This window comes from Excalfactoria chinensis, chromosome 4 (genome assembly GCF_039878825.1).
Source record: "Excalfactoria chinensis isolate bCotChi1 chromosome 4, bCotChi1.hap2, whole genome shotgun sequence".
In the NCBI taxonomy this organism is placed as follows: domain Eukaryota; kingdom Metazoa; phylum Chordata; class Aves; order Galliformes; family Phasianidae; genus Excalfactoria; species Excalfactoria chinensis.
Genome location: NC_092828.1, coordinates 6204908 through 6218469, shown reverse-complemented (window position 1 = coordinate 6218469; position 13562 = coordinate 6204908). Strand labels below are relative to the sequence as shown.

General features: G+C 44.9%; 1 protein-coding gene across 7 annotated transcripts in view; it reads left to right on the top strand.

The window, feature by feature from the left end:
• The window catches only part of CTBP1 (C-terminal binding protein 1), a 207180-nt gene that overhangs the window by 81232 nt on the left and 112386 nt on the right, over positions 1–13562 (top strand). Inside the window, exon 1 of one of the 7 annotated variants that reach the window (XM_072334003.1) lies at positions 263–374. The exons of 5 other annotated variants lie outside the window; for them this stretch is intronic. In XM_072334003.1, coding sequence (XP_072190104.1) covers positions 368–374 — 7 coding nt within the window. In that variant the 5' untranslated portion in view covers positions 263–367. Of the gene's footprint in view, positions 1–262; positions 375–7950; positions 8099–13562 lie in introns of those variants that run through there. One more of the 7 variants, XM_072334004.1, reaches the window with a different exon arrangement.

The window sequence follows — 13562 nt, the reverse complement described above, 5'->3', positions numbered from 1 at the left end:
GAAAGGGAGAAAAGGGGGGGGGGAAATGAAGGCAAAAAAGGGTAAAGGCCGAAGAAAGTGGGAGAAAGGGGGGAAGGAATGAAAGGAGGAGAGAGAAAAAAGTGGAATCAAGGGAATTAACAAACAAGTGCAGGGAGGAGGTTCCCGTTCCCGTTCCCCCCCCCGACCCCTTCCCACCCCCCGGCGGTGCCGCGCCCCTCCCCCGCTGCTGGCGGCCGCCTAATGAGCTGCGCCCGGGTTGGCGGGCGGCCAGCGGCGGGCGGTCACCATTGGCTGCGGGCGTGGCGCCGCGCGCTCCAATTGGCCGCCGCCGTCTGCTCCGTATTTTCAGCGGCGGAGGCAGATCGCGGCGGGGCCGGCGGCGGGGATGCAAGGTGGGTGCGCGGGGGGCGCCGGCAGCGCCCGGCCCGGCGGGGTGCTTTGCTTTGCTTCGCTCGTTTCGTTTCGTTGATATTTTAATCATTTTTAATTTCTTCCTCCTCTTCCTCCCCCCCCATCCCAATTTTTTCCATTTATCCACCCACCTCCGGGGCGCGCAGGGCGGGGTGGCCGCGCAACCGGACGCGCAACGCGGCGGCGGCGTGGGAGCGCAGTGCTGTGTTCTCATTCAACGCGCTCGTCTTCCCTTTCCTCGTGTTCTTATTTGGTTTCCGAAGGGACTCTTCGTTGCGCGGCGCTGCCCCAGCCGTCCGATTCCCCCCCCCCCTCCCCGGCCGCCACCCGCAGTGACAGTTCGCGGCCGTCGGAAGTGGGCTGTGACCGAGCGCTGCGCGTCCGCCTTCCGTTCAAAATAGCAAATAGGAAGTTCAGTTCGCTCCGCTTTTCTCTCGTCGGTTTCTGCTGTAAATGCGCATCTCGGGGACGGAGTTGGCTGTGCGTTATTTCCTGGCATCCGCTCTCCCCCTTTTTAATTCACTGCGCGTTTTAGAGTCGCGCATCCTTGGCGTTTCCTATTAAAATCGCAGCCACCTTTCTGAGTTCGGTGTTTCCTTGTAGTTTTCACGAGGGGAAAACCAAGTGATGTCTGATGGAGATACGTTCTGTGATCGAGATGCGTTGTGCTGGTGCGTTCTGCAACTTTCCTTTGCACTGTGAGCTCAGCAGCACTGCAGCTACGTTTGCTTTCTGTACCAGGTTGCTGTTAGTGGGAAATGTCAGCACACCTCGGTACCTCCTCCAGAAGCAGTGCTGGAATGGTGCGTTCGTGTCATCAGTTGGGTGATGGAAGCAAAGAGTGGGAAATTTAGATAAAGATGCCTGGTTGGAAATCAGCGCCTAATTATTATTATTGTTATTTGTAATAAATTTGTTCCTGGAGTGTTTCAGCAGCCCTGTTTAGCAATTTGGGATTGGCTGAGTTTGGGTTGGGATGAGCAGCGGTGTTGCTCTTGATGCCATTAACCCCTTTCCCATTCCCTTAGAGACAGAGGGATGCTTGCAGAGCTGGGCCAGCTGCTTGGCCTAAAAAAACCCATTTTTCTCTCCTGGAGCTGCAGGGCAGTGGGGGATGCACCTGTTGCAAGGCAAGTGTTTGTTACAGCAACGTACAGGCAGAGTGCAGTGCTGCACGGAGCTCCCCACGTCCCCTGTGCTGCAGGAGATGGGTGTGTGGGTGGCTGAGCCTGCTGTGCTTTGTGCTCAGTCTTTGTTGGGCACGTGGATGGGAGAAATGCAGATAGCTGAGTGTAAGTAATATGTGTACTGTGAAATGTGTACATACATAAATATGTATGTAAGCGGTACGTGCTTTCAACACGAATCTAGTTGCAGCTCAGTAAGGACTTTTCCAAAGGAGAAATAACCTCGTATACATTTTATCCTATTTTGATTTCATGTCACTGTGGCTTTTATAATATATATAAAATGTTTTCATGTTTTATGTGTGTATAATATGCACAAGTATATGTAATACATACATATAATATGCATATATATTTACCTATCTATAAAAACAAGGTACGTTTGTCATAGTCTCTGTAAATGTTTTCCCAAGAAAACAGCAGAAGTAACTCTGTGTCTGTTTGATACTCATAGAATTATTGGAGCGGAAATACAAACAGTGATGGGACCAAGATGGGAATGGTTTTAAACTGAAAGAGGGGATATTTACGTTAGATGTTGGATGAGCCCTGGGCAGCCTGAGCTGGTGGGGGCACCCAGCCCACAGCAATGGGTTGGAACTGGATGGGCTTTAAGAGCCCTTCCAAGCCATGCCAGTCTGTGATTCTACGAGATACCGATGCGATTGGCAACAGCAGTTTTCACTGATAGCTGTAATACTTGCTTCAAAAGTACAGTTTTTATCTGTAAACACACGCAGCGTTAGGTTGGAAAACTTCTGATGACAATTAAGCATCATGTTTGTTTCTAAATGACTGTTTTGATGGCGTGGAGAAAAATTAATCTACTGTTAGTAAAGACGTGTGATTCCTGAGCTGTAACGTGACCAGCAGTGCCACCCGCACCAAGTACAGTGTATAAAATTTCCAGGTGGCAGAGTTCCTCAAAGGGGAGAAATATTGTGAGTAGTACAAGGATTTTTATAGCCCTTTTGTTGCAGTAGCTGTGTATATGAAGCATGGATTTCCATCACTGCGGCCTTCTGGGCCCCAGAGCCTGCCTTGTTCAGGCAGATGGGAGCATGTGGGGCACTAGGAGCTGGGCACAGCACAACCATTTGGCTCAGGCTGGTTAATTCATGGGCTGGATGAGGTGTTGGGAGCACTGAGAAATGTGTGCAGGGAGGTTAAGATGTTTTTTGGTACAAAGCCTTCTTTCTGTTTTGTTTTTGAATGGCTGCTTGCTCCCAGCAGCTCCCTGGCCGAGCTCCGGCCTACCCTGCTCCCACTCCACAGTTGTCTCAGGTATCCTCTCTCAAGGCAGTAGGGCCTGAGGTTGGGTTATGTTCATTTGTGTCATACAGTCATGGAATATCCGAGTAGGAAGAGACCTACAAGGATCATGGAGTCTGACTCCTGGCTCCACACAGAGCCACCCAAACCATATGGCTGAGAGCAGGGTTCAAACATTCTTTGAACTCCAGCAGCTCATGGCCATGCCCACTGCCCTGGGCAGCCTGTTCCATGCCCATGGCCCTCTGGTGCAGACCTTGTCCCTAACCCCCCCCTCATGGCCCTTCCTTACCACAGCTCCATGCCTTTCAAACAGCAGAGTTTAGTTCCCAAAGCTGAAGATGAGGACTAGCAGCAGGATGGATGCTGGCAGCTCCAGGACTCATCATCAGAACATGTTTCTCCATGCTGGCTATCCATCCCAGGCCTCCTCCATAGGTCTGATAGTGGCTGTCCCTTTAGCAATCGCTAAATGCTCGTCAGCATTTTATAAGGTGACCTGTACCAAACTTGTCCTGTGCTATTTTTGGTTTTCCTCTAGCACAATGCATTCTGCCTCTCATCCCATGCTGCAAGGCTCAGGAATGGTCATTAGTGGGATGTGACTTAACTAAGCATCATTATCTTCTGCGTCTGCATTTTGCTTGGTAATGTCAAGGTGTCCTTCACTGTTGGTTTTTGAGATCTCCCCTCTCAGAGACTATCACACTGTGTTGTTACAGGATGCCGTTGTGTTGGATTGAACACAGCACGAAGTAAACACACTTTTTTTCCTCCCTCAGACTGGGCAAGAAATGGTTCTGCTCTCTGAAAAATAGGATCTTGCATCATGGATCAGCCTGGGGCACGAGTAGTGTTTAATAGGAACGAAGAATGGGCATGGTGGGGAGAGACCATGAAAAGACTTAAAATTCATTCTGTACTTCTGCTTCTTGCACACCTCCTGTCTTGACTTGGAAGCTTTTTAGATCTGGCTCTGTCCCTTAGGGCAGAAACTGTGCAGTGTGTAAATCCTCAGCCTGGCTGCACATCTGGCTGTGCAGTATTCAGGGCTCGGGAATCATTCTGGGACACTCATGACAAGCACTGTTGGCAGAACCTGCTGTGGATTTTGATGCACATTATTAAGGAATGAGTGCTCAAACCGGAGATCAGGAGTTGTACAACTTGGAAATCGGTGCATGATGATTCAGTTAGACATGGAGTAGTTTATAGGCAGAAGGAGGAGAGATGCAGCATAAAGGCAGCTGTACTGCTCGAGATGTACGCATGTATTTTTAAAACCCTTTTCCTTGAGTACATACTAAATTGAACTTGTTATTCATGGTGGAGTGATTGAAGCCATTCCCAAAGTGAGCCATGTTCCTGTGAAGTTGGTTTTGTGTGTGTTACTTTTACTTTGGAATTTTATTCCGCAAAGTCATGAACGTGAAGTTGGCATCTTGATAAGAGCACCCAGCAAAACCTCCTTGTTCCTGCACTGGTGCTTCTTCAGTATTCAGCTGCCTCCTGGCAGGCAGCCTTTGTTGCTAATGGCTCCCTCCCTGATAGTGCAGACTGTTCTCATTGCTGAGCCAGAGTGAAGAGCTCCATGCAACAGGTGGTGGTTGGTGCAGGGGAGAGCAGTCCTATCCTGGAGCTTGCTTGGTCTGGTGGAAGAAGAATCAATCCTTGGGTTGGCCTTCCAGAAAATGGGAAGGATCACCATGATAAAAGGTGCTTTAGGACTTACTAAATATTTCTCAAGCACTTGGGAATCGCATTAAAAAAAATAATTGCCTAGTAAATTGTCTGCTTAATAAAATGCAGAAATAAAACATCTAGAGTATATTAAGCTTCATAATCACTTAAGTAGATGTATGTAGTTTATTTACCTACTCAGCAAGAGCTAACAGCCACTGAAAGCAAACAGTTCTTTAAGAGAGCTGTATTTGCAAAACGGAATTATTTAAATCATTGTTTCCAGTTCTCCAGTTAAAATTACATTTATGTTTAAGGTTTGATTTCAGTCACACTTTGTACTGTTAATGTGCAGAATTTACCATTAATGTTGAAGCTGTGAGCAAAAGGTATCCCTGGCTGGACTCACAGAATGGAGCATCCATATTTCCCCGTGGAATGCCAAAAAGATAAGAAGCAGAACCTTCTTGTGGTGTATGATATTAGATGTGTGGTTTCACGATGTTTGATACATCTAGGGGATAAAAGCCCCAACTGAGCTGCAGGCAGCCAGTATGTTGATGGTCTCCATGCAGGTGTGAAGGTAGAAATGTTACTGGCACGTGGCTGTGTGGTCACCTCTCTCTTTGGAACAAGAGAAGTATTGATCAATGTTTCCATGAATAAATAGCAGTGATCTCCACATCAGGAGGCTGGTAAATCCTTGCTGTTGCTTTGAGGGTAATGCCAAGAATAAAACTGGAGAGTTCTGACCCATTCTGCATCAGCAGCAGAGATACTGCAGGGTCATAAGGACTCCCTGAAGCTGTTCATCTGTTTATTGTTCAGCCTAACAATTAGTAAACAAAACCTTTGTAGGTTGTCTTGATGCTTGACAAAGTGGTGTTTGTTTTTCTCTTTATTTAGGCAAACAAAATAACAAACTGATATTTTCCTCAGTCAGGAAGGAAGTTATGAGCGGAGTTTGCAGAATGAGTGACCTCTTCTCCTGTTGTTGCAGCTGTTGCATGCCCAGGCTGAAATCTGTGTGCTGGGGCAGAGCTGAAATCATGAAATCCCATGTGCAAGGGAGGGTAGCGTGGCTGTGGAGCAGTTCCCTTCTTGCTCCCTATCATTGGGATGGCAGAACTTCTCCCTCTGCTTTCATGGGACCCACGAGTGCCCCATGATTTTGCCAGTATTTCAACTCCTGTGAAGTTAGAAGCAGGGAGGAATGGTTCAGGGGGTGTCACCAACCAGCTCTGTGCTTGCCTTTGAGAAAGGTTGTGCTTGTGGACTCAATTTGGACCCATAAAGAAATGAAGATTCCTGCTTTAAACAGCAGTGTGATTTGCAGTTGTACCTTTAAGGTGTAGAAACCAGCTTACATCCATAGCTAATATAATTAGTTTCATCTATATATATTTATATAGATATATATACATCTGTCTATCTATCTATCTATAAAGAACTGCTATTTAATTATAATCATTTGGTTTTAGTAAAAGAGAAAAGCAGTTCAGTCTGCCATAATGTGATGTTTGGGTGACTAAGGTAGATTTTAATACTGTGTTAGGATGTTGAAGTATTGTAGTGTTTCTGAGCTGCTGAATTATTATTGCATGATCCAGTTTGGTACCTTCCAGTTTTTATTCTTACTCATAACATCTTTAAATAGAACAACCTGCAAGTTGGTGCTCTGATTTTAGTATTGCACTTTGGGAACCAAGGTCAAAAAAAGTGATTCCTGTATAAAATATATATATATATATAATAATAATCCATTATTTGCTGAATTGTTGAAAAAACCCTGGTTGACACATCTCCAGTGTCCCCTCTTTAGTGACCAGAATGTCAGTGGAGGCTTTGTTTAAATGTTTTCCCCCCACACTCCCACCCACACATACACCTGTTCATCTTTTTGGGCCAGACGCTGGTTTATTTGGTTGGCTTTGGAGCTTGTTTTTTCCTTCCCTCAGTTAACTCCTTGTTGTTCAGCAGCAGCAGACATTGCTTTCTGCAGACGACGTGCCCCAAAAGTCTCATTTCTAACAGCAAGGAGTTAATCTGGCTGGAAGCTGGATTAACTGTTGCAGTAGCTCCTGATAAACATCTGCTGCAGTTCTCCCAGATGAGAGCCTTGCTTTCAAAAGTGTTTGCTGCACATTTTGAACCCGTGTGCCTCGTTGTGTGTTTTTGGGTTTGTTTTTTTTGCTCACTGAGATCTTTTGAAAAGACATTAACAAGCAGCCCGTCCTAGAAACTGTGTTTGTCTTATGATAAGGAGAAATAAATGTGATCATTGAACTACAGATGGTGTATTGGAGCCCCCCAACCCCACTTGTTGGAGGGCAGCAACCCGTGTGTCTGCAGCCACGTGTGTCAGCCCCTGTTGTTTTCTTTGAGGAAACTTCCTGCTCTTTTCTCGGAATCTTTATTTTTTAAGTAGATTTTAGATGGACCGAATCAAATAGTGGCAGTTTCCCCAACAGCTGGTGTTTGAAGTGGGGATTTCCAGTGGCCAAAGCTGAGGATCTGGTAATCAAGCTTTAATATTGCTTTCTGAAACGTCAGCAAGCTTCTCATCCACCCTTCAGCCACAAAACCTGAGTGTTTTGCTGTGTCTTTGGGAAGATGACTTTGGAAAAGAACACTGCATGCCTTGAAGGGGGTGTTACCTTATGGTGGTTTTAGGACTGTCAGAATCAGCTTCCTAATCCATAATGCTGAAGTGGCAGTCGTGTGGCACTTAATGGCCTTGTCTTCCTCTCAAGGATCACAGTAGTGATAGGAGGATAAAAGATGTGGAAAAAACCATGAAAAGTAATGGGAGGTGTGTAAAGTAGAGTGAATTGAGAGCAAATGCACACAGAGAGCTGAGCTTACGGTGTTGATAGGCTTTTATTATGGAATAAGGGAATGGTGATGATCAAAGAGACCCATAGAGGCTCTGAAGTATTCTTGGTCTGAAAACATCTGTCCATTAAAACCAATGGATAGGAAGTGCTGTATGCGTAGAGGAGGTGTTCTGCAGACTTTGAAGGCGTATAAGATTGCTGTGCTTCTCCCAGACTCCCAGGATTTGTGCTGTTTTGGTGTATGGTAAACCAGCCCCGACTTTCTGCTGTTAAGGCTGTCTACACAGCGACTTGAAAATACTTAGGGCAGTATAAACAGTAATACATAGCTTGTCTTTGTGTGGGTTGAAGGGGTGCGTTTAGGGTGGACTTGAGTTGGTTTTTAATGCTGTGGAGCAGCGAGCACAATGATCGGTATGTTACAGAGTGTTTTTAGCTTTACGGAGGTATAAGAGAAGCTGTTACTAAGTGTCTAAAGTGAATTCAGGATTAGTAGTGTGAGGGGGTGTGACGGTGGATGCTCACGGAGGTAAGTCACATTGCGAACTAGTATAAAAGCTAACAAATCTGGGTTTCACTGCGTGGACGGGGATGAAGAGAAGGTGATACATTTGAGTATAGAAGGGGAAAAATCATCCTGAATTGAAACACTGTGGACATAATCCTATGCACAAGGGCTTTGGTGCAACCAGAGAGAAGTGGGTGCTCCGTAGGAAGAAGAGCTTAAAGGTTAACTCTCTGTATTCCTTCTGTAGCTTATAGAATGAATAGCTTCATTGGTGGGCATATACCCAGCAAAGGAATTGTTTCTTTCATCTGAAAAGTAATACAGTCCCCTTAAGAGGAAAAATCCTCCAGCTTCTGCCTGGAGGACGCATTCTGAAAGTACCCAGAGGAAATTATTTCGGATGGTTTTGTCTTTTCTCATCTCAGCACTTGCCTGCGAGCTTTCGGAATTCATTTTTGAACATCCAGATGCTTTCATTGGGGTGGACGAGCGGTTGGATGTATTGCAGCTCTGTGTATAGATCATACACCTGCCTTATATTTAGCATGCTAGAGAATTCACCATCGAGTTTCATCCTGAGGTTAATGAATTTTGCTATTCCGATATCCTCATTGATTCGCTTTTAAAAACAGATTCCTCAGAATCAAAGAGGAAACTGATGGCCAATTTGTGCATTGGTTTGCATTAACTTTTTACACAGAGACTTTATTACCCTGTCTAATTCTGTTGAGGTTTCTCTAGTAAGCAGAAGTGGTGCGCTTTGTTTCTTTAATGTCTCTCATACTTGTGCGGGGCTGTTAATGGATCTGTTAGTATTGTTGAACTATTAACAGAAGAATTGTAATTGCTCTCTTGTAATTGTATTGAGTCTGAAAAAGCATTCCCATGGAATATTAATGAGCCTTTTAATGCGTATGAATTATTGTTTGCAGGAAGGAAAATTATAAAAGGAATATGTATGTATATCTAAATAATACCGGTCTGGGGGAACATGAGGGTAAAAATCCATAGTCCTTCGATCTGGTTGTTGGCTCCATCACTCCTCCCATGCAAGCCCAGTTGCACTTCCTGGAGGTGCTGCAGGAGCTGCCTTGTACTATATGTGCCCCAGTACCTGGGGTAGCAGTGAATTGCTTTGTGGGTTTATCTCAGCCTTAAATAACTTCAACCTTATTTAGTCTTTATAAGGGAGAATGCAGAGCGAGTGTTTTTTGCAGTGTGGAAGTGAACTGGAAGCACTTGTCATTGCTATGCAAAATGCAGACGGGGCATTCTGCTGAATTAGCAGTGTGTAGTTACAGTGTTCCGAGGGCTCAACTGTTTAAAATCCCGACAGTAGTTCATTTCTGTCTTTAAAGGTCTGCTTTTTCTCCTGCGGTGCCAAACATTGCAATCGCTAGAAGGTAGGATGCAAAAGACTGCAGTTGCTGGAGGGCAGGCTTTGCAGAACTGCTGGAAACTGCCTTAAATTGGCGACCTTCAGTTCACCTCCGCAGCTGCTGCTGGGAACTGTAGTGCTTGTCTAAGTTAGTAATTCTGCCGTTCTTTCTATCATGAAATCTTATTCAGCTTTGTTATGCCGAGTGTCTGACTTGCAAGCAAAATCCAATTACGGGAATAATGTAAAAAATTGCTTTCTTATACGTACAAACACAGGGTGTCAGTAGGCAATAAAACTACCAGGGTGCTTCCCGGGACTTACTCGAACATTATAGCAGCCAAAACTTTGCAGTTTGTGGAGTGGAATGCAATTTTCCGACTGTTTTTGCTAGCAGTTATTTCCGAGCAGGAGAGCAATGCTGCAATACTTACCTCTCTGCTGAGCGTTGAGCTGAATGGCAGACCTGCAACAAACACCCTCTGCTTGGTGAGGTGTCCAAGGAGCAAATTTGCAGTTCCTTTTGCAGTCCTTTCTTCTCCTCCTGACATCACTTTCTCTTTCTGTCCATTTAAAGCTAAAACTTGAAAAACCTGCAGTTTTAAACTTTTATATTATTCTTCTACCCTGGAGCTGTTTTTAGTGCCTTTATTGCAAAGAGACAGATGGTGATATTTGGTTTCCTGTCAGTTTTAATGAATATAGATAGGAGTGATAAGAACATTTGCTTCGTTTAGCAAACTTCCTTTTCTGGCTTTTAATTAATGAAGTGCTCACTGGTGTGCTGCTGCTTTTGTATGGGCGCAGTTACATCGTGTATATGGGTGCGCTTGCAGTGCTGGGTAATGAAAGGAGGAGGAAAGTCACTTCTTGTCTCACTCATCCCTTGAAGTTTACTCACGTGGATTTTGAGTGCTGCAGACACGGAGAATGCTTGTACGATCAGCCAGAACTGCGTCTATTTTTAATATGCATTTAGGAATACTTGCTTTTTACATGTCTCCTGCCCCCTTTTGGTGACGCATTGGCACAGACTGCCCAGGGAAGTGGTGGAGTCACTGTCCCTGTGGGGGTTCAAGAACTGGAGATGTGGCACTGGGGGACAAGGTTAGTGAGTATGGTGGGTTGGGGTTGGACTGGGTGATCTTAGAGGTCTTTTCCAGCCTTCATGGTTCATTATGGAGTGATTTAAATCAAACCAAAATCAGGAAATGAGAGGCAGTTAGCAGTGCAATTAACCTGGGGCAAGGGGAGCCCCGGCTCAGCCTCATTGGCTTTTTATGGAGCTCCTCAACTGCAGTGAGATCCAAGTAAAAATCCAGTTCAGTAGAAATCCTCACTTTTCCAGCATTTTCAGCTATCCCAGCAGTCCTGTCAGCAGGCAGAAATAGTGATTTCCTCTTATTTCCTGAGTCTTCCTGGAAATGTCAGGAATGAAGTGCATCTCCTGTTCCTGCTGAAGACTTTATCTTAGCAAAGGCAAACTCTAGTTTGAATGAGTTGAAAACAGATGGAAAACATTTTAACTTGGTTGGTTGGTGAAAGAAAGGGTCGAGTATTGTTTTGTTGTTTTCTTTTTTAAACATGATTGTCATTCGTTCTGCAAATGAGTCTGTCCTCACTTTCTGTGCTTGCACTCAGTGTTGTTAAGAGCCCCAGTTCTGCTCTGGTTTTTGCAAGGTGACAAGGCAAGGACTTGCTCGCCATTGTGCAGGCAGAAACGTGGATCTCTGTTGGCAGCTTCTGGTGCAGCGCCTTCTGCTCGGGTACCTGGAAAATGGCTCAAATGCTGCAAGGACAGAAAGTGCTGTTTCAGCTTGCAGGCATGATCATGTTATCACATCTTTTATTTTTGAGGTCTTGTCTTGTGAACCAGAATTGAATCGTGTTCCAGACAGCAGTGCAGGTTGCCCTGGTCTCTTTTAGTCCGGGGTTATTGTAGTTTCAAATATCGGTGTAAGCAAAACAAGCAAGAACATGTTAACATTGTTAGTTACAGTATTCGGGTCACGCTGTTACTTCTGTGTTACTTCTGTCTGATTCCTTGGCATCTTCCAGGAAACAGAACTGAATGTTTTTTTCCTCTTCCAATAAAATCCGCTATTGTAATGTGTCTGAACTGTTGTGCACCGCTGTATCTGAGATGCATGTTTGTGAATTTTATATGAAAACCAAGCTTGAATTAGTGTGAAAAAGTAAATAGATGTGATTCAGACCGAGGGAAACATTTTCCCCCTGGAAGGAAGCCGTAGTCTGTATTTTGGGGGTTTATTTTTCTTTAGCATTTTGCCTCTTATTCTCCAAATAATTCTAGTTGCACGTGTCTCCTTTTTCAGTATTTTCCAAATTCTCCAGCCGTTCTCTTACTCTGTCATACCTCCTCCAGTCATGAAACAGAAGGAAAAAGAAAGTCATCTTTGGAAAAGCAAAGCCTCAGGGCTCCATTCCCTCCCCACGCCCAATCATTTTACCTCCACGGTTTTGAAGATATGAAGCGATGTAGATCGGCATTCTCCATCTTTCCTTTTTCCTAACCTGATTCCTCTTCTTGCAGAGAGAAACAAAAGGAAGATTGCAGAAGAGAAGTTGAAGAAGAAAGGAAAGAAAGAGGAAAAATAGTGGAGTGAATCAGAACAGAGTTGGCTTTTGTACAAGGAGTTATCCAGGAGGCAAAATGTGCAGATTCCCTCCTGCTTTTCTTCCCTGTTTTTAATCCACCTCAGATACTGAAATTTTGTACAGAAGTGGGTTGAGTGAAAGGGCATAATTAGCGGTAATTTCGCAGTTGCTGTGTGGAAGGGCAACGATAGTATGAAGGGTGCATTCCAGAGACTTTTGGCTGTCTCTCGGCTGGCAGCTCCAGCTCTCTACTGCCTTAGGAACCCTGGCCGTGCTGTCAGGTGAGAGCTGAACTCACCTGGAAACAGAGCAGATGGGGACACACAGTGCATCCAGGCTTCCCAATTCAGCACACAGCAGTGTGTTGGTGTGCTTTTGCGAGCAGCTGGGGAAGATGATCAACTCTATGGATGATGTGATACCCAGAGAAGAACTTGGTTCTAACATCTGACTACAAGGAGGGGATGCAGCTACGTATGGCTGGAGGACACTGCTACAGAGGAACTTCACTAACAGGAAGACATACATCCATCGAGTGAGCTGCAGACCACATGTGCTCTTGTAGAAGATGGAGAAATGCTGCTTGTGGTGACTGAATGAGTGTTCTGCAGTCTTCATTCCTGTTGCTTTTTTGCTCCTTTCCTGATGGAGTGAGTTGGGACGCAGCTGCCTCCTACTTGGAGCTGGTTGGGTTTTTGACCGCTTCCGTCTTTCCCACATTGTTTGGGCAGGAGAAGCCAGTTGTATGGCTCTTTATAACAACCTTGGTGCTTGGATTGTAACCCCTAGCATCATCTGCTTGTGTGGCCACCAGGACCTTTAGCTCACACCCCCCAGCTGGCGAGTGCATAGCAAGAAAGGCTTCTGCATTGTGAAAATGTCCAGCTTGGCCACCTTGGAAGCTCGGTCTGGAGGGAAGTTGGTATATGCGATGGCCATTCCCTGGCTTGGAGTGGGAGCCTGATGCTTTGGGGAGAAGCTGTGATTTTGTGTGCCTCCAGGAAAATGAACGCTTCTAGACCTGTAAAGCTGTTTGTGGGTTGCTAACATATTGCAGGCTATGTGCGCCTCCTGCATTAAGTCAAAGAGGATCCAGTGGAAAAATCTGAGGGTGATTTTCCTCTCGTTTTTGTTTTTAACTTTCAGGATTTAACAATTCCCACGTGGATCTATGGATGTGGATTTATGGTGTCAAACTTATCCCTTTGTCCTGGGAAATAAAAAAAATAATTCTCTGTGGCTGTACCCTTTTATGCTAGAATTTGGCTAAATAACCCAGTGTTAGTAAATGAGTTGAAATACTTTGGGATTATTGGTTAAAAAAAAGAAATTCTGGGGGTTTTTAAAGGAAAATAGTGATTTCTCTGGAAGCATTTGCTCTGTCATCAGCCAGTCTGTTCTAAGAGCAAGTTGTGTGTGTGTGTGTGTGTGTGTGTGCCCACCCGGGCACTGTGATTCTGTAATAAGCATCAGTAGCTGGAATTTTCCTTCACAGAGGTACTTCTTACTACTGAAGACCTGTAAAGCCTGTTCTGTCAAAAACAATGGCCTGAAAAAGTATTTTAGAAATGTCTTTTCCTAAACTCGGGACATTTACATGTTTCTAAATTATGGTCCTGGTACAAAGAATATAAATGGAAATTGAAGGATGCTTTGACATTTCCCTCTCTGGTTTACACAAAACATTT